The sequence below is a fragment of the Megalops cyprinoides genome, chromosome 17 (genome assembly GCF_013368585.1).
Source record: "Megalops cyprinoides isolate fMegCyp1 chromosome 17, fMegCyp1.pri, whole genome shotgun sequence".
In the NCBI taxonomy this organism is placed as follows: Eukaryota; Metazoa; Chordata; class Actinopteri; order Elopiformes; family Megalopidae; genus Megalops; species Megalops cyprinoides.
In genome coordinates, this window is record NC_050599.1 from 13,766,364 (window position 1) to 13,793,408 (window position 27,045).

Consider the following 27,045-nt stretch of genomic DNA (forward strand, 5'->3'; position numbering starts at 1 on the left):
TTTATGCTCACGGCTGTACAGTATCACCCTGAACCCGCGTGATCTCAGCCACTGATGTATTTTTATCATCTTTTTCTAAGGTTGAAATTCCATACCTGCCCATCTCATACTATTTCTGTCAAGTGCTTCATAAGTATGTAACGCTATCTGCCACAGACACACACACATTCCCTGGCAGGGGAGATCATAACAGCACCTCAGTCACTTAAAATTAGCCCTGCCTTCAGCCCCTGAGCTCAGGGAACAGGGAGCTGTCAGCATTTGCCACATCTCCACTTCCCCACAAAACTGGGGAGGAGTCAAACAGCTAACGCCACACTTTACCAATTCTCATTTCCAATTGGAAATTTCCATGTCTGGAAATGTTAATTATCCTGTAACCCAAAGTAATTAAGGGATTTACAAGCCATATAAAAACGGCACATTCGCTAAAAAAATAACCATTCTATCCAGATTTGATGCCGATTGAAAAAAACATACAAACATAAAAGGCTTTTTAAATATATATCTATATCTACTGTCATGTACCGCTAGAAGGTTTTGTCCAGATTTGTTCATAGAGGAAGGAAGCTCACGAAAGAGACCATGGCAAACATAAAATTCACATTATGAGGAAAATGACGCAGAGTAATGAGCACATTGGCTACAATCATATTTACTGCAACCATTTATGAGGCACACCAAACCTGAATCTAAAAATGGTTTCAACACAAAACCAACATTACAAGCCGAGGAGAAAAATTGTTTTTTTCCAAAGACGTCTGACAGTTGGCGTAGAACAAGTTCCAGAACACTTACTGTGAAAGCACACGGGTATCACACACCCTGCCCCCAGGCAGCACAATATAGGGCCCCACAATCCTCATCACTTCCTCTCTGTACAGGAAACACTTCTGGCTGGAGCTGCTCCGGCCAGGCCTGTCTTAAGGAGTGTCAGACGTCACACCCTGGCCATGATGGCAGTCTTATTTAGGGATGCTGCCTCATCGCTGCTCCCAAAAGTGACCACTGCGTCACTCATATGGGGATGTCACACCCCTATCGTGGGGGAGATGAGAATTTCCAGAAGGCGGTGGTAGTGGCGAGGGTTTTCATGAGCAGGAGATGGGTGGTCTGGGAGTTCTGTCTTGTATCAGAATGTTTACAGATTTTATAACGCAGCGAGCCTTGCAGTGGACAGCTCGTCTGGGTCAAAGCGCCGACCTCAGCCCTCCATGGCAGTTCTAATACGGTGATGTCATGCTCTGGTTTGGGGGAAGATTTTAATGACTTCAAGTTATCTAAAAGGTGATGTCAGTTTTAAAAGCACTGCTGTCTTTGCAGGGGTGAATAAGATGGTATTGTGTTGAAGAGGAGAGTGACCACATGGTGACATCAGGCATAAACAGTTGATATTACACATGCAGATGGAGCTGACAACAGCAGCATCTGCACCACTGCTTTAAAATGCTTTTAAATTTTTCATTTTTTCACATTTTCAGTGAGGGAATATTAAGAATAACAACAGACAACCAATTCCGCATGACAACCACGTTTTATGAGGTTAACTTTCCAACAACATTTTAAAGTTACTCATCCCTCAAAAAGCATAACTGAGCTGGGGCTCAACTATGCAACCAAACTATGTAGTTATAGCCCCAATGTATGAAAATAAAGCTGTTTAAGTAGATATTATCAGCCATTTTCAAGCTAAACCTTATATACATAAATACAAACAAGTATATATGTATTATAAATGACGGATTCATTATCCTAGTCTTATAATTATACAGTATTCCTGGTATCACTTACAATTTTGGTGAAGTCCATTTGAGCTGGACAAAGACCCAATTAAAAACCATGAGAAAAGCACAGAACTTTCTTCTGACTCTCTGACTCCTCACTTATGGGAGACGAGATGTGTTTAAAAGGAACCAAATCTGCTGGCGTCTTGGTCTCTGACATCCGTTACCAGGGGAACTGTTGCTAAGGCAATGTAGGCGACACGGGGCTTTGGATCAGAAAGCCTTCCAATAACTTACTACAATGTAATCAATTCTTTTGTATGGGGGCTACATGGCCCAGAGCAAGAACCTAAGGAAGAGGTTGGGTAGGGCTGGGTATAGGGGAGACAACAGTAGCACAGGAGTGGCAGAATCAAAGTCCATCCATTCTAACACACCCAGACTGCCCTCTCAACAGTCCCGGGCCTCTCTGCACAGAGCCCATAGGGTGACAACAAAGAGCACAGCCAACTGTAATCCATAAAGTCCCTGCAGCAGTTCGTGCACCCTAGCATCTCGGAGCCGTTACGAATCGGACACAAATGAGACCGAAGGTGCCGCCCGGGACCGTCCAGGGGAGCGGCCCTGTCCATTTGGCAGAAACGGCTCTCTTTATCATTGCAGGAGGCACTTGGTGCCTGTTAAAAAAAAAAACATGCCATGGTCCTGTCTGTCTGCATGGATCAGAGCCCAGAAAACCCATCTGGTGCCATTCAGACGGGTCTTGAGCGAGATCTTCAGATTCTGCTGGAGTGCTCATTAGCCGTGCCAGTGCACCGCACCTGACGCATTCGCTGGGCCCGGTTCCGGAAAAGCGTAAATAAGCACCGCTAACGTCTCAGGAAATTCACAAAGTTGGAACCAGCAGCACTCCGACGTGCATTACAATCTGACAGATGACACGTTAGCACTAGCAGCTGCGGACGTTGAATTTCCGCCATTCTGCCATGCTGCCATTATGCAAATGCGGGCCAGTGAAAAGGGTTTGTGTTTGAATGATTACGTCACTGAGCTCATGGGATCTGCCTTTCCGCAATCTCTCTGCTCGAGAAAATCTGGATGAAAAAAAAAAGCCCTTTGTTTTCCACCTGACAGATGTGCTCAAGGCAACGGTATGGGCTAACCTGCTTCAGCCGGGAAATGCCTATTTTTACCCCTGCATTATGAAGATGCTCATGTCTTTTTAATCAAATGGTAATACTGTGTATTTTTGGCACATCAAAAGGCGATGCATGTTCTTTCATGTGCTGTTTCTGTCCTGGTGGGATTTGGGATTGCTGTTCAAGCTGCCGGGAGTTACAGTAATAAACTAGAGGGTAAAAAAAAAAAAAAATCATTTCCACATATTTTTTTTTGTTTATGTAATCCTCTGTAAACCATAATCTGAGATATCCGGGTAGGATGAGGTTATGCCAAAAATACCGCGACAACGCCGCGCAGAGAGAGGACAGTGCCCTTAGTACATGCAAGTAGATGTGGGATTGCGCCTGGAAATAGACCATGCAAAAACGGCAAAAGCAAGTGAAAAGGAAAACCCACTGTGTCATCGCTGCCCGTTACTGAGCGAGGGTTCTCTAAGAGCACGCTCTAATTGGCCACACACACACACACACACACGCACATGTGCACACACGTGAATGCACACACACGCACAGATACATGCACATGCATGCACGCACGCACACTCGCTCACGCTTGCACACAGCTTGTCCAGTGCAGGGCTCAGACCAGAGATGAAGAACGAGCGTGCTTTTGGCTGGAAGGAGTGAGTCAGCAAATGGGGCTAGCAGAGGGGTTGAGCATGCCCATGCTTCTCCCTCTCTCTCTCCCCCTCTCTCTCGCCCTCTCTCTCCCCCCCCCTCTCTCTCTCTCCCCCTCTCTCTCTCTCTCCCCTCTCTCTCTCCGCTTCATTCACGCACACTACTTCATTCTCTCTCTCTCCCTCTCCCTGTTCCTCACTCTCTCTGTCACACATGCAAGCTCTGCGAGTTGATTAAGATATCCGGGCTCAGGAAGAGGTTTGTTGCAGAGGAAAAGGTGTGATGCTGACAAATACAAGCAGGCAACAGAAAGTACACATCCAGCAACCTGCAGACACCGCCGATCCCTTCACCTGGCAGTAAGGACAGCACAGGACTACCGACAGACCAGCAGCGCTCACTTAGAAGCAAGCTAAAAAAAAGCACTGGCAAGGGAGACAGTTCTGTCCAGTCACTGATAAGTTCAGGGCAGAAAGTTTGAAATATTGCTTTCTCCACAAGGGAAGGATAGAGGAAACCTGGGCATCGAGCACTCTCATTCACATGTTCCTTCAAGATTCCTTCAGTTTGTTTCCAATATGTACAATTTGTTTGTCTAGAAAAACAGCAAAGTGACATTTACAGCACTTAGCCAGATCCATACCATTACACTACATTTCACTGCATCACTTTGCAGACACTCCTGTCATTTCCAAATCAGAAGGTATACTTAAGACAAGACAGTTGAGGCAAGAATCAGACACTATTAAGGGCCACCTTGAAGCCTGCAACCTTCACTGAAAATCTTTATCCAATTGCAGACCCGTAATGCTGTTATTAAAATAAAACCCAGGGTCAAACTGATAGCATAATGCTGTCCCTTGAGAGTCCCTCAAAGTTATTAAAGGTCCTCTGAGAAGCATTACTGACACTTTTCTGCTCAACCTCAGCGGCATTAGAAGGAATTGTACAGAGTACACATCACACGATGACATCACACATTAAGCATCCAGCCAGTTTCATTGACTGCAATGGCTAAATATGGACGTGGGCCGGAGGTGTGAGAGCGAGTGGGAGGCTCGTTGCCAACTCCATTACATTCACAAAAAAACATTCTTTGAAAGAATCACAACCCCTCTGGTTTTGGCAGACCGCAGGAGATTCGGCAAGATATCCTTATAAGGAGCCCTCATACTACACACGGGAACAGGGGCCAACTAAATGTCAGGATGTAAACATGAGCCGTGTGTAACACATAGCTAAAGCAGTTGTCAGGGAGGGCTTGACTGTATTAGAGAGATTGTTTTAAGGCTCTGGGCATGGAATGCGTCCTGACACTTCTCTTCACATACTCACATTTTTTGAGGCTGAATCATTCGAGCAGTATATACAGAATGTTTAACTACTTTACAGCGTTCACAAACAAGCCCCCATGCTTTATTAATGTATTTGCTAGCATGCGGACAGCAGTAATAATATTGTGTGTATGTAATACGGTTATTCATTAACTCTAACAGGAACCAAATGTATTACTTTCAGATGTACGAACGCCTTACTGACATCAGCAAGTCACCTGGTGTGCATTTAATCTCGAACAGTCGCGCTTGAAACCCCACACAGTATCTCTGTGTGCCCGTCCGTTCAGGTGTCATAAATACGCTGGTTATTAGAGGCAGGCATCAGCACCATCAGCACCACACTCAGACAAAATAAGCTACGGATGGGAATAAATGAAAAGAAAATCCACAAAAGCGCCAAGCTGTACGCTCGCGCTGTAAACGCCATTCACATGGTTTTTACTTAGTACATCAAACACAACACTTTCTCTGGCGGTTCATTTTCAGATAATTAGTTTGCTTCTTTCCCCACAAAAATTTCAGTCCGTTTCCTCATTATATAGTTAGCAGTAGCTCCCTTCGCTACTCATTATCAGGCCTGGCGCTGGGTGTCCTGTAATCGCCTGAAACTCCTACTGATGTGACATATGCCAGAGCTGAATTCATGTCTGCAGCTGTGTTTCCTGGGCAATAAATCATGTAAAGCTGGAATAAGATTTCATTAGTCCAATGGGAACACAGCATAGATGGCCACACAGGTATACCAACAGCATAAACCTTCTCATCTCTGTGTGAGACACACCCGGTTTATCAGCCCCATCAACCTGAGACAGAGAGACACAGGGTCTGGCCAATAACCTGTGCAGTACAGAACCAGAACAAGAACAAGAACTATAACCAGAACAACTCTGGACAAATAATTTTCCTTTCTGAATGTATCATAAAGAGACTATTTTAAGCTAGTAATAAGCATATAATTAATTAGAATAACAGTAATACCAACTCCTGTTAAATCTTGTTTTTTACACAAATAGAAATAATAACAGAGACTCTTAGCAATACACTTTGCAAGCAATGCTCATATCCCGCCCCCCCCCCCAGCAACATACAGTACATTTCCGTTTCTCTTCCGTATGCTGTATAAAGCGGCCATCACTGTGTCGGCATGATTAATGAGCCAGCGCACACCCAGTCAATTACCATGATTAACTTCCACCTGAGACCCGCCCCTTCGAGCTGCACTGATCCCGCCTTCCCCCGAGAGGCCACTGCATGCAGCCCGCGCCTGCGGCGAAGCACCGCGATCGCTCATCGACCGTACACGACGCGGCGCTCAAACCGACACTGCTCGGTCTCTCACACGTTCCCATCTCTACGGTGTCAACCGCTGCCAGCAGACCAGTAAACCGCTCACCGCAGCTTTACCGCTGCAGAACCGTCAGGATTACTCCATCTCTGTGGCTCTGACGAGCAGGCTGCGTGCTGCGAGATCCCCACGAGAAGGCTGAGGGCTGAAACCTGCACTGCACTCACACTGCTCATGTAGTCAGGGTCAAAAATGAAAGAATGTCCTCCACAGCAAAGTGTGGATGTCCTGGAAAAAAAAAAACACTGAAGGGGCAGCAGTGTAGCACTGTGGATCAGGAAGGAGCCTCCAGACTAGAGGATTATAGGACTGAATCCCAGCAGGGCGACTGCTATTGTACCCTTGAGTGAAAGACCTTCACCCGAATTGTTCAAGTAAATGTCCTTTTACACAAACACATAGTAAGTAAAACTGTACAGTATACAACCCTCCCTGGATAAGAGCATCTGCTAAGCAGACACATAACACTGTGAGGTACACAGGCAAACCAAATTAAACATAATCTTTTTTTTTTTTTTTTTTTTTTTTTTTTAAACAGGTCATAAACACGCGAACCAAACTGGGAAAATCCGCTAGCTCCTCATAATTATGCAACAGTGCAGTGCTGTGTGTCACAGAACAGAGAGGGCTTTTTCTTAAGCTTTTAAACACCCCGCTTTCTGACACTGCACTGCAGGGTAGAGGTAATAAGACTGAAGGCAGGGAGGCATTTAAATACATGTGGAAAAAACATCTGTTCAAAATTAGACCGAAAAATTGTTAGCTGCATGAAGTCCCCACAGAACTGTTACACTTCAAAAGACACAGCTAACGGAGAATGTCAGATGTTGTCTCAGTACGTGTGTTACACATGTACACTGCGTTTCCTAAGCAAACTTTAACTTTGCTTACACTTCAGTTTGTGAAAATGTGGAACTGAGGCGAGAGGACAGGACTCAGTAGATCTGGTGAAGTCTTTTGTTTCATAAGCTGAGAGAAATCCTCTACTGAAATGTCCTGTCCTGCTTTTGAGCTTGCTGAAGATAAGCTTTTCGCTACATGTGCACTCGGTGTATTATACCCTTTCTTCCCATTGCAGAGCTGGACCCAGTTGCTCTGGCTCTGGATACTTCACGATCTTTTCTGTGGTGCTGACCATTGTTACTGGCGCCAGTCCACTCACATGTCAACGCGCCTATGTGGCTTTCTCCTGTAGCACAGGGGATAAGAAGCACACATTGCCATCACTGCCTACAGCAAACAAGCAGATGTCTTAATTTGGGCAGAGGCCAGCTTTCAGTGTGACGTCACGCGATGCAGAGCTGGTCGGGGGTAACGCAATGGAAAGGCAATCATGCTGTACTAGGCCACACAGCTTCGGCCCCAGCATGCGCTGGCCTGACGCCAGCTCTGCAGCAGAGAAGGGATGTTGTGCAAGACGTCCTCTCTCGCTGAACCCCGAGAATTTTCCGCCAGTCATCATCCAATATGCAAAAAGATTTCTCATTTTCAAATTCATTATGAGCTACTAAAAAAGAATGAGCCTTATATTATATTACGAGTATTATGAGTCTCAAGAGTCTCTCTTGGGTACTCTCTACCTACGCATGTCAATTACAACACATAAAATATCTGTATCTGCAATGTAAACACCATTATAGTCAACAGCTATGTTACTGCAACCTTTAACCTTTAAATGTCTACAATGGAAGGGAGGAGAGTTCTCCTGGACTGACATTCTAATCATTGCTGTAGTGCAGCAAGCCAGCTACTGTAAGGGAAAGCCATTATAAAGCATGAATGAAATTTTTATGTTGCTGAAAATGTGTTAGTAAGTACCACTGACAGCCCTTCAGTCTTGTGTAAATGCAAATTATATTGGAGGAAAGAACTATGTCATTATGAGCAGCCTTGCACGGGAGGGACACCTCCCACAGAGATTCATCCAGTGCGTTTTCCTTTCTATCACCTCAAGATTCACTGCACCCTCCAACCACAAGGGGGTCAACGCCTATTAAGATTTGCATTCGGGTACAACTGGCAAGCATTCTCTGGCCTTGCCTGCGCGGCTGCTAACGTTTCATATTAGTGTCACCTTGCAAACTAATGAAAAGTAATGAAAAACCTCTGGGACAAGCCTGCTAGTAGCTGCGCCAGTGTGACGTCTGCCAGTGGGACCAGGTGGAAACAGCTACAGGACGCAGCTGCTGCCAGCAGGGAGAGGAAGACACACCGGACTGTCACTCCACTGTTAAATCCACGTGTCTCTCTGGTGAGGCTGTTAATGGCTATCTGAGTGCCCCCCCAACCCACCAACCCCGACTCTGATTCTGAATTCCAGTGTGTCCCAGCGTTTATGACATTCGCTCAGCCTCAGGAGCAGAGTCACCATGATCCACACAGCGTGGCCAGACAGCATTATTCAATCCCAGCCAACACACCGAAGACTCTTTGTAACTCAGAATGGTGAGTGAGGTCAGAACTGATCTGAATTCAAATAGAGGAGATGAGGACTGAAGATATCAGTTAAATACGTGTACCTATGTGGTAATGACAAGTAAAGACAGAGTAGGAGTGTTGGTTCCCCAGCAGGTAATACTGTAGAGATATGAGTTCCAGGTGCTTGTTTGCTTCCATAGACTTCGGGAGGTCAGCAGGGTGCACGCTAGACTTACCTTCTCTGTATGTCCAGCTCATCAGGTGATGGGCCATTCTGAACCTGCTGGGCATGTCTTGGCAACGTAGGGCCTGTGGCGAGACAGACAGACAGAGAGAGACAGAGGTCATCAAGTGCCATTCAGTGATCACATGGGGCAACTGATAAGCTTCCCCAAGGTTTTCAATGAGAGATGAACGCACACCCTTCCCCAATGGGATAAGGTCAGTTCGTTCCACCACTGTGGACTTCCAGTTGTCCCCAGCTAATGACACAGCTGGGCTTGAACCAGGGTCATAGGGCTTTACTGAAACACCCTTAACTGACTGTGCCACTCAAGATCATGGTTTTAAATTAGAATGTAACGTGCGTTTTTGTTCTGTTTTCTAACGTACACAATGTAAGCCCATAACCTGTACAGCTGGCATGATGTTGACGGATCGAATGCTGGATCAGAAGCAAAGCATCCCAGCTCTGCCCATGACCCTGTCTTCTTCATCCTTAGGGGCTATGACAACACCTCACCTCACAGATTCAACTCTGGTGTGCACCTGGGACCACAGGTACTTACTGCAATCCGCAGGCAGAGCTGACAGGGCCAAACCGCTGCCAGAAATGATACAAATCAGCAAAATAGAGCAAAGGACAAAACTTGGCATCCAGACATCCAGAAGTGACTGCCTATCAATGTCTTCGTCAGATCCGTGCACCTGCATGTATAACAAGCTCTTTGCAACAAGCGAAACACAAGCTTAGAATCACCAGGATGACAGCTCTCACATAAAATATTCCAGTTTAGCATCCAAGTATAACCTTCAGATGTGATGCATGATGTTTAAATATGGCAAAAGAGAAACCCAGAGATGACTGAAATAATTAGGTAATTAAGAGCAAAGGGTCAGGGCAATAACCAGCCTGCACAACGCCCTCTAGGAATCAAGTCTGACACCCCTGCTCTGTATGAAAACACGTCTACTATTCCAGACAGAAGGAGCGAGGGAGGACGCAAGATCTAAAGGAGAAACTCAGCCTGTATCCGGGGAGGATGCTGCCAGCTCCGTCTCAGAGATATCAGATGGTGTTCTTGTGGAGGGGCGGGGGGGAGCTGAGCAGCACTGCACCACAGATCCAGACCTGACAAGTGTATTGCTCCAGTATGGGCCATTTCCTGCTCTGAACACCCAGCACCTGCTACCGGGTATCGTTTTAAAAACCATCAAGGGGAACATCTCTGGCTTCCAACAAGAAAGACACCCTGAAAGGGGGAGTGGAGAGAGAGAAGAGTTTTTGTGTTGCCATCTTGAATTTAACAAGCTCTCATTATGAATCTGCTGAGCCTGTTATAGACTTCCAGTCACTCAGACGGAGACGGACAGACTGGGACCCAGGGCTGTGCTCGACAGGGTGCAGTTCCAATAAAAGCTAAACACAAACACAGCTTTGCTCCTTCACGCAAACCTGGGATCAATGCTCTATTCATCGGGTGAAAGATTTCTGTTTACAGGAGCTAGAGGTGCCGGTGGGTGGGAGGGGTGGGGGGGAGGCATCTCCATGCTTTATTATGTGTGTCGAGAGAGAGCGGCTGCTCTTCCTGTTTACTTTCTCCATTTCCTCTCAAACCAACACAGACTCAAGAGCACCAGCCTACATGGCCTCACCTGAGTAAACATGTCAAACAGCAGCCAGTAAAGTCAGCAAAGCTGTACATCAAGAAAATCTACGCCCTGATAGAAATACAATGGCTGTCTTGGATAAGGTCTGTTTCAGCAGACAAACAGGATGAGGCACTGCTTTTCAACAGGGGAAATTCAATATTATGCGTTTGGCAGGAAGTCGAAGGAGATACATGCATGACATCTTAAGCTTAAAGTACTGTCAAAAAAAAAAAAAATCAATTTTCCGAGTTTACATCAAATATGCGTTTGTTATCGATTTATGTAGCAGACAGACTGACGTAAAAGCCCTGCATTAGACCTGCATTCTGCCATGGGACAGGCAAGTACTTCAGCTGAAAATGGTAGAGTATATGCACAGATAGACATACAAGCTACTAAACTCAAACATACTTTAATCAGCCATGGATTGATATTGTACAGCAGATGTTATGTTCCTCTGCCAAACACATGCAATCAGTAACTGATAAATGTGTTTATCACAAGTATTTAAAAAAGATTAGCATGGTTTTCCATTCATTACACAATCATAAAACGAAATAGGCCATCTTCAAGCCCAGCCATCTGTGAAAGACACACTGAACAACTCTGGAAAACAAGTCAAATCTGAATCTGTTGTTGGAACACTAAAATGCTGCCAGTCAGCCCCATTGCTTTTTGGAAAAAGGGGCCCAATGCCCTTGGACAATGTCAATAGTCCATGTGTACTGACAACAAGCCACCCTAACTCAGCACCGACCACCAACATAAACAGTGGGCTCAGCTTGGCATCCACTCAACCCCAACAACAGGGCTGGAGTGGATGAGAAATTAGACACTTCCTACATGGTCCTCTGTTTTGGATCCAAACACTGCAAACACAATTCTAGTACTCAGTTCCAATGAAAGGAGAGGCCGATTTAAAACTAACAAAACCAGCTCAACATTTCCATAGTGGCACCCTCTGTTTACTGTGATTGTTCAGTGATCTGTGAAACCGACACAGAACACAGACTCTAAACAACAGAGTCCAATCAAAGTGATATACAAACCCACTTTTTAGATCATTATTTCTACAATTATAAAAACATAAGTCTGCACAGTGATTTCCACCCATAAATCCCTCAATCCTGAATGTCAGCAAGGCACTTAAGTGCAATCTTACTTTTTTTTCTGCAGCAATAAGCCATTACACTAATACTTTGTAGATTGACATTTTGACTTTTTTTTTAATAACAATTCACAGCAATACAGCCCTGCCACTTTACTCTCCACAAATCGTAAGCACTTGGAGATTGGGTCATGCCCAAAGCAATCTGTCAGCATTCTGATATGGGCTGCTAAAATGTAGTGCTTCCACACACTCAATTAGACACTGCACAGAGACAAACACTTTTATTCTGAGCTAGAGCTTAAACATGCAGGTGAAATGTTGACAAATGACAAGTACAAAAATTGCCAGAGTAACTGTTACAAATCGTAAGTAACTAACAAGGATCTGGCAAACAAAACCAAGCAACCAAGAAGGAACGAACTTAACCCTCTTCAGGACTGTTACAGTTTAATGTCAGTAAACACTAAACACAAACAAACACACAAATTAAACCACTCATTTCTCCTTGAGAGCGAAGACCAAGGCCGCTGTACTGCGAGACAAAAATCCTACCAATATACTTGCCTATCACACAACTGAATCAAAAACAGTGGAAGAAACCTTGCTGAGCTACAGCACCACACACCATCAGCACCTACATGCGAGTGAGGACATATGGTGCCTCTTCTGACAGCAGACATACTGCCACAGCCCTCCTGGGCAGTCTTTTGGTGCGCTGCTGCTGCCGCCGCCGCCGCCCACTTCAGGAGCGTCCCGGGAGCTCAGAAACATCAGCATGGCCTTTCCACATGCTCCGAAAGCACCGCACCGCACCGCCTCGCGTCCGAGCCCCGCGGAGGTCTGCGCAGTAGGGGGAGGCTGCCTGCGATTGGCCCGGCTGTGCGTTTACAGGCCACGCCCTCGCGGAGGGACCACGCGCAGACGCCCTGCCGCGATCAATTATTCATGCCGCGATCGGCGAAGGGCAAAAACACGGCCGCCCTTCGCATTACGACCGGTCTACGCGGGCAGGAGCAGGCTGTGTATTTGCCAGGCGAGTTAACCCCCTCACTCCCACAGAGGGAAGAGCAGGAGCAGGAATTGTTTGCTTTGCTCATGCAGCATTTGTTGTTGTGTCTCTGTCAGAGAGCGATAGGCCCTGTTCATTGCTGAGATCCAACTGAGTGACCCAGTTTTGCCGTCCCGTGACGCCTCTATTCAAGGTGTAGCGGAAAGACAAAAAGGAGAAATGAAAAATACCAGCAGTCAGCCTTTTTCTTTTTAAAATTTAGAAAAAAAAATAATCCCCAAACATTATTGTGCCAGATTTATAAGAAGCATGCACATCCATCACTTTTGCCAGGTACATGGAGGACCTGGAAAAATGGCAGACGTGGAGGAGAGGAAGCAGAGATGGTAACCGGTTTTAGCATGCGGTCTCCATCTGCTCTGTAACGTCTCAGCGCCTCTGTTCTGCCCTTCTGACGGCTGCCTTTCTAACAGATAAGCGCCCATTTCCCGATCCCAGATCACATCTCATGTGAATCACGCAAGGGGAACCTTAGGGACTGCAGCGTGAACGACGCTGAGCATAAGTATGGCGTATGATGACACACACGTCACAACTGGACACAAGCTGGCTGCAAGGGCAGGGGCACTGGCAGCTGTAATTCCACACTGAACCATCGAGCTGTGCTGTTACAGCCTGGGACTGGGTACCAACCTACACTTGACACACCTTTGTTTTGTGATCTCAAAGAAACGGATCAATGAAGGAAACAGAACATGTGGGAAGGCCTTTAAAAAGTTGCATTAGCTATCACTGGCCTCCTGCTGCTCCTGCTGCTCTGACTGCACTTCTACTGTGTACTAAACTCCATGTGAGGACAGCAGTGTGTGTGTGTGTGTGTGTGTGCGTGTCCATCCGCATGTGCGCATGGGGCATAGTCCCATCATAACTCAGGGCCAAATTCACTTTCAAAAGGCAGTCTCAGGTAACGGATATTGATCTATCATTTTCAGAGGTGGAAGGGCCAGTACTTAACCTGAAATAGCACATTAAACCCAGGCAAATCTGCTGACTCAGTCAGAGCTGAGGAAGTACTCACCACACAGCAAATTTGCAAACGTTTATTCCATTCTTGCAGATTCCAGCTGATGCCTGATTCATATCAAAGACTATCCCACTCTGATGAACATCCATTTTACTCTGATGCTAAACTTTTAACTTAAATCTAGTCAACACTCTCTAATGTGTCTTGCTTTACAGGGAGTACAGTTTTAGATAAACCGTGTAATATAATTTAGGAATAAATATCACCCTGAAATACAGTGATTTTTAGATTTACAGTTAACATAGCAGTGATGTGAAAGAACATACAGTATACAACACTTCCAGAGCCTCTAAAATGACATCACATGACCAAGGGGTTCTCACAATGTTCTCATAATGGAAATCTCATAAATCCCAACTGTTAACATTAAACACATTGGTCTGACAAATGAACAGACCATTTCAACAGACCAATATGACTATAAATGTTTTAAAGTGAACCATGTGGTAACAGAAAGAGACAGCGGGCAGACTTCTTTTTCTTTGGAAAAAGTATACATACTAGGTATGAAGGAAGGAATGTGCTAAATAAGTCCTGTCTCAAGCAGTGTGTGTCATAAGCATATTGACAAGACAGATGTCCTGTCTGACCTACAAATACACCACTAAGGGTCACATAATGTTGCGACACATATAACCCAAAAAGACTGCATGAAATACGATCTCCCTGCTGGATATATTATCTTGGAAGATGATGACAATACAAAACATATTTCAAAATACACTATCGATTTCCAAACAAATGCAGTTCACCAAATTCCTCACAGGCATACTTCCTTTTTACAATGAAATAGAGCAGTCAGCAGGTAAACCTCCGGTCTGTCAAAGGTCTATGAATTTGACGGCCAGGGGAAAATAAAAGCAGACGCTCCAGGGAAAGAGAGAAAGGAGAATGCTGAAGTCCAGATAAAAACTCATTCAAATGGAACATGTCACAAAAATCTAATGAAAACAGGGGGCCATGGAAACCATCCCGCTGAAAGCCAAAGGGTCTTCAGTGAACTGTAAGACAAACTTGCATTATCTAACATAGCGGATATTGGCGCTACATCCCAACCAAACAAATGACACACATAAGAGGTGGCACAGCTCCACAGGCTAGGAGACTGACACAAACACACCTGGCATAATTACAGTTAGCAGGAAATTAACAAAACCCTGAACTGATAACTATGTGAACACTGAACAGCAGAACATCACAGTACAAAAAAAAAACATTAAAGAGAAGCCATTAGCCTCTGTGAACAAGATCTGAATACAAAGAACCACATGCTAAATTAAAAAAAAACAGGTACGTCTTGTTAATTCTTTCCAAACCATGTTGATTGAATTCTTTCATCAGCTTGGCATATTACTGCAATGCAAACACCTTTCCGTGCAGTGTTTTGCCACCAAAGCCTGACGTTGTTATAACATCGAATCTGACAGCTTGACTGCTGCTTTCAAACGCTGTTGAGACCTGAATTAATTATTACAATGGCTGGTATGGCAAAGACGCTGTAAATGAGGCGACCTGAAATAAACATTATTGGAGTGCTGATGTGGATATACAGAAGGAAGAGCAATGAATGAGGGCAGACAGCTGATATGAAGAAGCCCAACGCTGAGGTCTCACTCCCCTGCCTCTGAGGATCAGCCGAAGGGTTCTCAGTGTGACCTTCAGCTGTGGCAGAGAGAGCCACATTGTGACGTCATCACAGTTCTTGCAGGACGGCAGCAGGATTCCGTAATATCACAGAGATGGACCTCACATTCATTCCGCTCAAACAGAATTTCATAATTTCCCCAATGCTAAGTCCTGGGGTAGTGTGACAGACACCAGTCTCTACATTTGCAATAATGAGCATGCATGCACACGCACAAAGAGTCTAGGAAGTGCGCACACACATACACACATACACACACATACACACACACACAGGAAATCTGCTCCTTTCCTGAGATAGTGACAGTGGATTTTTCTGGAGCCACTAGGGAGACACAGAGTCTGGCAGGCAGCAGGTGAGGCACCCCCTCTCCCAATCTGGAGGAGGGCTTTCACAGCAGGGCGGCTCCATTACCCGCAGGACACTAAATAGCATCACACGACACTCAGCAAGGTGGGGTGGGGGCTGGTGGGGGGGTCTGTGAGGGGCGACAAGTGCCGGATTCCTCCGGTAGCAGGAACGAGCTGTGAACCGGAGCGGATTTTACGCAACGTCACCTAATAAAAGAAGCTCTGCACGGAAACAGCGGGGCTGGAAAGGGCCCGGCCGCCCGAATGGGAAGGTAAACATTTTATTTTGGGCCCGGAGTCAGGCAGAGGCGTGTGATCTGAGGCTCCCCCTCGGCCCGCGGATGAGCTCACAGCTGAGACATCCCAGAATTTCGGGCACCGGCTGCGGGACACGGCCACCAGCTCAGTGGCACGGCAGACGGGGCAGAACTCTGCTCCTCTCCCTCCGATTTTAGGCACAGCCGGAGATAATGGAGGAGTTGTAACATATGCAGGCTGCAGTCAGGAGAAACAGCCCATCCCTGTTTGATCATCACAGCCTCTGACGGTGCTCTCAAATTATGCAGGGATATCCCCGACCAGTATGCGGTGCTGTAATGCTTTTTTGGAGCTTGCTGAAAGAGGCGAATTTTGAGCGCACTTCGGGGTGAAGGTCAGGTTATTCTTAATGACACAGGCCAGAAACAAGTCTGCGCTTTGATACTGTCAGAGCAGATGAATGCAGAGGGAAACACAAGCGAGGCATTTGAGTCTGGGCCCCGGCAGCTGGTGGGGAGATGTGACTGAGATGCAGCAGGCTCGGCTCCCTGCCTTTTTCAGCCCTGTCACTGAGGGGGGAAAACGCACACAGAGTGGTCAGCGAGCCCCGCCTGTGATGAACATCTTCATCTGTTGCTACAGAGCTCTGCACTGAAGCTCAGGGACTGGCCAATCAGCATCGAGAACAGCTCTTCAGCGCACCAATGGCGCAGCGCAAAGAGCACTGCGGGACCCAATCACATGGCAGACCAGCTCCTGAGCCCTCCCTCTTAGAGTGTGTACTGTGCCAGCATACTGAATGGACCCGGAGGGCACACTGATCAGGACACAGGCTACATAACATCTTCATAAGCACAGCATAACCTTATTCACCTGAATTCCAGGCTTGAATATCAACCACTTTTGACAAGAGAAACAGTCATGGTAACCAAAAAAAGAAAACCCTTATCCCTAATGGTACAGCAGTAACCAAAATTAAAAACAAAACCCTTGTCCATAACCTTACCTATGACTGTTCATGTCTGATGAACAGTCATGATGTGATTCAACATTAACATCCATGAATGCTAACAAATGGCACAGGGCTAAGGCTACATAAGTCCAGCAACAACTTCTTCCAAAAAAAAAAAAAAGAGAAACTGTAAAACTGCTGATTAGAGATTCCACAGACAAGCATCATGCAGAGCCTAAAGTTCCAGTGTGGCGCACTGTGATGAGCGAAGACCTTCCCTCCGTAAACTTACAGCTGTTTGAAAGTCTGCAGTCTGCAGCTAGCTTCCCCCCCCTCACTCCCGCCCCCTCCCTCTCTACTCACTTCTGAGGATGATTTTCGCCTGGCTGATCTTCTGCTGGGGGAAGCGGATCACTCGGGGAGCTGGCATGACGGCCGTCCGGCAGCCGTGCGCGCCAGCGCTCGTTCAGAGAGGGAGAGAGAGAGAGGAAAGGCGCCGAGGCAACAGAAGTGCGGAGAAGCAGACAGGCGCTAATCTTCCTCCTGACGAGGGAACGAGTCGGCACAGAGACCGGCACAGAGACCAGCACAGGGATAAAGGGACAGGAGGCCTCGGCCTGCTGTTAGTGTTTTGATAGCGTGGTCTGAAACGCACAGGCTATGCACTAGGACTGCACTAGGACTATGTCACTGTGGCAGCAAAGAGCACAATCACATCAATAATAAGCAGGACAGGGTGGTGGACGTCCCCTTCACCTCTGGGAAGGGGGGGGGGGGTTGTTGATGCAATCAGTGTCACATGATGTCACAAGTCACAAAACAAAAACAAACCGGACACAGGGCCCCCCCCCTACACCCTACTGCTGGAAAAACAGACTCCTTTTGGCACAGGAATGTTGTCAGGACCAATGAGGCAAGTTCCCCAAACGAGGCACTGAGCCTCCTAGCCGGCCCGGCCTCCGTGTGGCGGATGCACGCGAGACCGTGAACGCCCAAAATACAGCAGCACCTTCATTTAGCCTGCGCTGGGGGGCAGGAGGGACCTCGGGGCTGGGCCTGGCGGCTTCCCATAGGCCGCTTTGTTCTGAAACAGATGAGGTCATATAATCCAGCGTGCTTAACCAGTATTCTGCACTGTCAACAGGCTATCACTATGCGGTATTTATACAGTAAAGGAGCCAAACAAATCACTGCCAGGGACATGTGACAGGCTCGATTGGGTGGCAGCGGGACGTGGGGGCAGAAAGGAGTGACACAGGAGGTAGGCACCTCAATATGTGGCCGGTCCACTGATAAGGTGTGAAGAGCTTTAGGAAGAGAGACCGCTTCCCAAAAGGGTCAGACCTTGACTCCTGTCTGTTCTCCTCTCCTCCCCTCCACTCAGTCCCGCTATGAGGGATTATCTTAGATTAGGGCGAGGCAAGCTCTACCCTACAGGGCCACAGAGGCTGCTGACTTCTGCTCTGCCACAGATCTTAATTGCTTAATTCAGGTCGGTAATTGGACATGAAGTTTATTCATCTGGTGTTCCAAGTGTTAATCTGTCACTGCCCGATAGTCACTGCGACTTCAACGGCTGCCCAGCACCGGAGGTGACCGATGCTGTTTCAGCAAGATCCGAATCCTGTAACCTCAAAATCTTCACATGGCTGATTAGAGCTGGGCTATTTCGGAAAAAAAAATGTTTTTAATCCCAGTTCCATTCCCTCAGTCAGTTTCCATACAAGGCCTTCTCACCAGAATACTAAAAAAGGGGGGATTACACTCTGACTATAACACAGAGCAGACAGGCATAGGAGCCCCTCTGATCTCCCCCTCTCCTGAAACACCTTCATTTCCCATTTAAGGTCATGAGACTGCTCAAACTGCGGCAGGCCATGAGAGGGTGCCGAGTTCCCTGCAGCAGACAGGCCGGTTTGAGCGCTGCCGCTGACGATGACCGTTCCCAACCTGTTTTTCCTTTATCTGCGACCGTGTCAAGGTGAGGCGGAGAGGCATGTTGATTCAGACATGCTGGAACGTGACGGGAGGCATAACTGCAGCTTCGGGGGGGGGGGCTTAAAGAGCGCAGAGGCTTAAAGAGGGCGACCTCCCGGTCAAATGACGTCTCCCACCATTACCGTCCCGAACGTTACGTCCTCACCAGACCGCAAACACCTCCCGGCCCCACTTTGTTCACACAAACTCTCCGCCACAGTGGAGGACTTCAGCGCTGATAATGGGCTGTTCAGGTAACCTAGGCACTTGTCGGGGGAAAAAAACCCTTCAAATGAACCTTTGCCCAACTGCTGGATGTACCTGTGGAGCCCTTTTGGTAAACAAATCCAACTAATGTTTTTTTTTTTGATTTACAGGAGTTAAATCCAAGCATAACTTTGAACTCCGTGCCGAAGCACGCGTGACCTCTGACCAATTTCTCGTGGATAGCGCATCTGACATGACAACACCGCCCTGTGGCTCAAAAAGCTGCCTTTGACACTAGCCAGCAACAGCCTTTTATTTTAAAGAAGATCACATACCAACATGTCTCGCCGGCCGGCTCCAGTGACAGCATCACAGAAACGCAGCGTCTACCATGTGATTCCCAGTCGCACATTTCACCTGTCTAAAATTAGCAGCAGAGACTCGGGGGATTTCGAGAACAGGACCTTTGCAAGTCATCTCCCCCCTGGCAGAGGAATTCTGCACTGACAGCAAACCAAAGAAACATCCAGTCCGTGCCCACAAGCTCTGCCACCGCGCTTAAGCCATTGAGGGGATGGATCAATCGCACTGCTGAGGCACCGGCAACAACAGGAGTATCCTCATGCACAACCACAAACAAAAATACTAGAAAGGATAACAACAACAGCATTTCATCACACAAGGACTGCATTTAGCTACTGCATTTAAGAAACTATTTATAAATAGCAATAACCATGGTAATAAATTTTTAAACCTGGATAACCTCATATGGCTTTGTTCCATTACACATCTAATTATAGCCATCCTACAGGAATAAGGCAAGCTAACGTGATACACAACAAAATTAGGCCCTCATTTCTTTTTGTGTCATGAACAGAGAGTACTTTAGCTCCCCATGACTAAAGCAGAAATTCAACACAAGCTTGCATCAGTAGCTCCACTCTCTATTTACCTGTACTACTGCATACCCCCAGTAGGGGGAGAAGATGAGGGCAAACTTTTGAGTCATGAGACAATGGAGGTCTGTACTACTGCAGAGGTATATCATCTACATTCACAAGCCCTGGATTGGCTGTTATATGAAAATCTACTGATGGTTAATATTAAGATCAGAAGAATAACTTTAATTCACCAATTTTTTTGCATACATGATGAGATTACATCATTCTTTTGATCAATACAGTAAACATCCACACATTGTACACTTTTTGTTATTGCTGAATAGCTGTATTGAAATTCTACTATACATAATCATGTGAGTGCTGTTTGAACAGCTTGTAAGGCCTGTCTGTTGTTGTAGTTGTTTGAGCTGTTGGTAGCGTTATGCTCTGCCTGGCTGTTCCAGCTAAGGTTGTGCAGCTAGTCACGCCTGACTTTTTCAACTCCATTCGGCTAGTCATGCCTGGCTATATGAGACACTAGGGATGCGGGGGACACAGAAGTGACCACTGTGCCCACACCAGTGAATATTAAGAGGCCACTGTAACTTAATGGAGGCCTCAGGCACAGGCCTTGCCCAACAGAAACCAGCCAGTAACACTCACAGGACCCATGTGTTTACAGGACATGTTTTAGCAACCATGTCCTTGTCTGACAGGGACTAGGATACCGTCCGGCTCTGGCCACATCACAGCATTATATAATTTTTTTTTCTTCCCAACTTGGCTCCATCACGACTGCAGGCTACTGGACTGTTCCAAACCGAAGCATAGCTGCACTCAGCCTCCCCACTGCCTGTAAACAGCTTAATGCAGACAATGGAAACAGAGTGAGGCAGAGCCAATTAGGACATCCCTCCGTGCCTCGCCTCCCCCCCCCCCGCCACCCCACCCCCTACCCTGCTCAGTTCAGCACACTCCGCGCAGTCCTGCATCTGATAGCCCAAACGCAGCCCGCACATTCATTATGCAAACTCAGTTCTCAAGAGGAAGGAAAACAAAAAGCAACCCGACCACTGTTCCATTAATAAGGAGGGGGGAAAGGAACCTGCTCGGTGCAGAAAAGTGAAGCAGGCTGAGAAAAAGCCCGCGGCACTAGTCACTGTTTAGGCCTTCATTAAGCCAACTGTATGGGAACACACTGCACACACGATTAGACGGGGCTCCAAAAGGAGAGAGAGAGAGAGAGAGAGAGAGAGAACAGGGGGATTGGGGAGGACTGTTCCCCCTCCACCCCACCCCCCCGCAGCTCCAAACTCCTCTGGTTGGTGCTCCTGTGAGGAAAGAAACCACTGCAAAGAGGCTGATCTAAGTGCAAACCGTGATGGCTGCGCATCTTTAAAAAAAGAGAGAGAGAGCTTTGATGCTGAAGTGTCAGCAGGCACTGATAGAGCTTGATACAGCAGGAATGAATAGAAAATGTGTAATTACCATCACTTTGCATAATTAAGCCCTTCACTATCAGGTAATTAATAAATTAGCATTAGACTGTAGGAAATAGGAGTCTGATACACCGATAACAGGAATTCAGACAATCAGAGGACAACAAGGGACAGCGATGCGAAGGTCGAGAGAGGAGACGTACGCGTTGCCAGTGGCACCGCCGCACGCCCGTTTTAATCATTTTAAAGTTGGACTAATTTACATCGACTTCCTCAAACCTCCGCTGTCCTTCAATCGCATTACAGACGGAGAGGCAGAGGGACGAGAATAGAAGCGGGTGCGTTTGGAACGGAACATCAGAATGCCTTTAAATAAATTTGTGGGTGTTCTTGGAAGACAGTCCCCCACGAAACAGGGTCGTAAAACGCGGCCTCATTTGAGGTTCCTCAAAATGGCAGTTTCCATCTTGCCCCTCTGCCGACGCGGTTAACGCGGCCAGCGAGAGATTCTGTCCAAAAGGGGTCTCTCATTCAGAAAAGTCTGTCTGTGCCTCCCGGTTGATATCGCACCGGGGGCACTCGACATAACCGAGATGCCATTTCCTTTTCAGAGAGGACCTCGCCTCACATCTGACAGGAAGGCATCCGGCAGCAGTGAGAGGGCTCCGTAATCCTGGTTCGCTTTTTAAGGGTGTTCAGCCCACTTGGCTCAAAAACTGCTGCGTTCAGGGATACAGCGAAACCCAAAATGCAGCGGCTAAGATTTTTTTCTGATGAATCACATCTACAAAAAAAAAGAAAAAAAGAAAAATGACTGTGTTCCTGAACAATGCCCCATCTGTTTCCAATAAAGAAACAGTTTGACTAAATGCTGAAATTATAGCCTGTCGAGAACACTCCGCTGACTATCTGTCCGATTTCCTGGACCCCCTACCTCTCTCTCATGCCCAAGATCTCAGTCTTACAGGGGCCCCACTCTGTACAGATGTCTCACATATTTACAACACGGGACTCCTGAATTCAGCATTGCCCCAACTAATTATAGCCATTTTAAGTGCCAGGTCAGACCAGGTCCTCAGAAAACATATGACCTCACCCATGCTGTGAAGACAAAAGAGTAATTCTATCCAAGCGGACATTAGCAGCAGACCAAGAAAAAGATGCAACGTAAGTGAGTAAGTATTTTAAGCAAGCTTAAGCTTTGGCAACCATTTGTATCGCGATAAGTAATACAGAATGTTTTTGTATGCCTTCATCCTGAAATGTTCAATTTCCCTCAAATTTCACCATTTAGGGACACTACAAACTATTTGAGTTTACCATTTCTCATCTTATTTTCAGATGTTTGGAAAGTCTCACGAAAACACCACACGAAGAAAAAGACCACAATATAACTGTCCTACATGATCTTAAAATGTTTTCACAAGGACTTCTTGCTTCTCCTCCGTTTCAATTTCTGTGATGTTACTGAAAGAATACATACAGGCCTGTGGTTTATTTCCCAGCGTTAACTTTACTCACAAACGACTTGGAAAAAACATTTACCACCTTCAAGAAACTAATAAAAACTAACAAAAAATATTATAGGAAAACATCTGTTACATGTCTGAAGAGCCAACTGACAGTTCATACTCTGCAGCAGGGGTCTATTGACACATTGGGGTCATGCCCATTTTTCATCCAAGTGCTTCCAGGTCAAAAGTCTCGGACCTAATATATCATTTACAACTTCCTGCATCTTTCTCTTCTAAGCCTAATCAAATCTGATTTTTGTTTTCCTCTGTAAACTAATCATAAATCAAGAATTGTTTATTATCAACTGCAAGGTTACATGCAGCTGCACCCCACTGATCCGGCTGCAAAGTGACAGAATGCAGACTCAACCCAGCTCCATCACTTCAGCGTGTTCACCTGACAGGTGAGTAGTCTCAGTTTATGTTCAGTATCATGAGATAAGTCTGGCTTTTTAAGTTCACCACAGTTAAATACATGGCACGCTTCATTACGTTTCCTGCTCAATCTATAATTTCATGAACATAATTGATGAGAAATATTTTTACATTCAATCATTTCATGTTACCAGTTTTAGTGCCAGCCCTGCTGTTCACAAACTCCTACGGCCAGGCTATTTGCCTCCCTATGGGAGGGACAGTGCTCACACGTTGCCCACTCTGTCCCCATCCTTAAAGGTAGCTGCCCAAAATAATCAAGGCCAGGGAAAACTGGGAGAAACCACTCGGTACAGAGGAAGACCAGAGGAAGAAGGCGGCAGCTCTCCCTTCACCTCCACTAAGAACATCAACATTTTTCAACAAAGCAACTCTTCAATCGTGCTTAACACAGGGCCAGCTTGTTAAGCCACCAGCTGCAAGGAGAGACGAAGAGCTGTAAAGGGTTGAGAGGCAGAGGGAGGTGGTAGCTCACTGTAGGAAATTATGGGTACCCTTCTTGCCGGCTCACCTGTGTCCAATGAGTTGAGCACCTCCAGAGCATGCATCATGGCACTGGCAAATACGTTGGCATCCTCCTTGCTGCCGAAGTTGAGGCCGTACACCTGCCTGGCATCGCGCCACTGGTGGAAGGTCTGTGTAGCCTGGTTGTACTTCAGCCCCTTGGGAATGGCACAGTTTATTACCACCTGTGGAGAGGAGCAGGGGGGCCAGAGTGAGTGGTGGGAGGGCTGTAGCTAAGGGGAAAAGACATGGAAAGGACAGGCATGCAAAACTCATCATTAATCTCCACATTCAAAATGTAGGCTTTCTGAGCAGGGATGGAAGGAAATTTATTCTAATTTAATTTAAAAACAAATATTGTCCTCCATTGTGGCTTTTGTTCAGTACCACACCTCCAGTTACCCTCCATTCTGCTCAGATGTTTCCCAGCTGGCAGCGAATTCAGTCTAATTGCAGCTGACAGCAGAAATTTCGCAAACTGACTGAAACTTAGCGGAAGCACTGGGCTATGATTTCTCGAACACACTGGAAACTCAAACAACGCCGTGCTGCTGCTCTTCCCTGCCAAAGCACTCATAAGAAATGCACACAATGGCGACGATAAGCAGGAATGCCAAAAATCAATTTATCTTGGACGCTTGCGGAACTTTCCCCACCACCCCACTGATGGTAAACACGTTCTTGTCACAGTTCATGGAAAACATTCCCCATTCTCCTGACCTACCAGGGCAGTGCACCCATGAGTACACAGAGTATTTCTAGTGTCAGTAATATAACCGTAGGACTTGAACTTGGTCTGTGGAATCCTAAGGACATGCAAGGTCTTCAATGCCTATAAAACCCAAGAGATCCTGTCCTGGTAAAAGCCAAAGGGAGACCCCTCTCTGGAGTATTGGCAAGGGCCTAAAAGGGTGATTCCTGGCTGTTATTCACTGCTCTGGATTTCTCCATCCTCCTCTACACTCTACACTTTTCCTATGCAGTTCAACAGAAAGCAGACGCACATTCTCCAACTGTGACTTCAAAGACTCCTCCATTTTCAATGGCAGATTTCCGCTTCCAAATATTTACCTTTCCTTAAGAACAACTTCATTCTGTGTGTGCATGTTGAACTTCACTGAAATATTTTGTTTGTTGTTGAATAAGGGGTCTGTCATGGAAGTGTGAACACAATCTGTAAAAGGCCATGAAGATTATATATTCTCAACCATGCTGATTCTGACAAATATCTGACAAAAAAGACACACACATCCAGGTGATTTAATGACTGACTACCCACCACTGTTTAAGAGTCCCACAGAGACCACTTAGTTTCCAAAGGACTAATTAGATAACAGGAATAGTCTTTATACTTCAGAACTGAAACTCACTTTGGATAAAGAGCTACCTTAACACCACTGCAAGATGGTAAAGTGTAAAGGTGAACTGAATAAAGGCAGCACACCAAAAGAGCAATAACCCTGCACAACTTCCCTGGTGACACCAATGCTACGAACTGTATCACTATACAGGAAAAAATTCACAGCTAAAATCTATCTTCTCACATGAGCTAAATTATACTATTAAGAAACAGGCCCAATATAGGGTGTGGCCACTTAAATGTTTTGCATTGTGGTTATCCAACTCCACTGGCACCCTACAATGACCCTATGGTGGTTCCTAAAATCAAAACCAACGCCTGTCAGCTGTTACAGTTTACCATGTCAACCTCAGCATTCCATCTGGAATGCACAATCAGAGAGAGGAAAGGACAGGTTGTTCTGTTTCAAAGAGATTATTTCAAGACAAATATCACAATATAATACATACAAGATATCCATTTTGCCAATATCCTGAGACACCTTTAGACATTGTAGCGTAATGTTCCTAGTTGTGCATTTATGTGGGACTTGGCCTTTACATTGCATTAGTTATCCCAATTATTCTAGCTAAACATAAAATACTGTTGTTACGTGCTTGTCAGCGGTCATATGTTGTGCAGGCACAAGTTATTAGCTCAAGCTTGCATGGTCTCATATCACATAAATGTTTCTGCACACAGATGCTGAGCCACAATCACACTTCAGTCTATGGAAGCTGGAACGGACCTCTCCACCGAAAACTTCCCACGTTCACAATAATTTACTTCCATTGTTTTGAATGACACATGCAGGGACTTGAGAAACAAAACTCTGCCAATCAGTCTAGTCTGGGAAGAGAAGAAGAAGAAGTCACAACACAGACAGCCATAATCCAGCACAATTAGAGACGAACAATGAATGCGCCAAGAATCACTCAGTGCCTGGATCACACTTTGGCTGACACATACTCTTCACATCCTTCAAACCACCCAGCGATGCTCTCTCTGGTACCAGAAAACACTAATTTTGCTCCCATAGGCTGCTGTCATAGCTGATCACACCCCCGCCCTGATAAGCTGCTGGCAAAGATTAAAATTCCCCTCTCTGATAGGCCGCTGTCACAGCTGGACACACCCCCTTTCTGACAGGCTGCTGTCATGACTATACAATTTCCTCCATGATACGTCAGATAAAATCTTCATATCAAATTTGTGTGCCATCTTTCGTGTGTCATCAAGCAGAAGCCTCATGTGCAGTACATTTCATATGTCATACTTCTTAACGTTTATCTGTGAAAAGTCAGGTCAGGGTATCTCAAGACGACTGCAATATGATACGCATGAGAGATCGCATTCATAATGAAATGAAATCTCTGAGCCATAGACACTTGTACTGTGATTCAGATATGTATTCTCCATTCTGGAATTGGGTTATGTCATGATATGATTCAAAGGCACAAATATGCACCTTCATAAGATGATTATTTACATTCAGCAAGCAGAGTGTGGCTAGAATACAAATCAAAATAAAACAAGTGCTACGCCTCTATGTACTGGATTAATAAAGAAAGCAGTGGATGGCTGCTTAATTAGAATGGAAATGGCTCTGTCCCCCAGGCCTCGCAAAGACAAAAACAAAAAACAAATGAGCATCATGGTGCTAATTAGCCACTCTCAGCTCCTCCTGAACTCAACACACAACTCCCTTGCCTGGCAATGAGGGAGAACGAAAACTACAGGCACCCTAAGTGAAGCTGCACAGGTCTGAGACAACCAAACTCAGGGACGGACACTGGAGAGACACACAGTGGACCCCTTCCTCTCTAACTGCGTAGAGGGTGAGAG

The 27,045-nt window shown here is 46.1% G+C and overlaps 1 protein-coding gene across 7 annotated transcripts in view; it reads right to left on the minus strand.

The window, feature by feature from the left end:
* enah (ENAH actin regulator) overlaps nt 1-27,045 on the minus strand; it is a 100,711-nt gene that overhangs the window by 19,377 nt on the left and 54,289 nt on the right. For 5 of the 7 annotated variants that reach the window (XM_036549437.1, XM_036549436.1, XM_036549435.1 and 2 more), the window contains exons 3-4: nt 23,869-24,046; nt 8,860-8,932 (exon numbers count right to left, since the gene is read on the minus strand). In XM_036549437.1, coding sequence (XP_036405330.1) covers nt 8,860-8,932; nt 23,869-24,046 — 251 coding nt within the window. Of the gene's footprint in view, nt 1-8,859; nt 8,933-12,244; nt 12,512-17,267; nt 17,526-23,868; nt 24,047-27,045 lie in introns of those variants that run through there. The other 2 variants (XM_036549440.1, XM_036549438.1) reach the window with 2 other exon arrangements.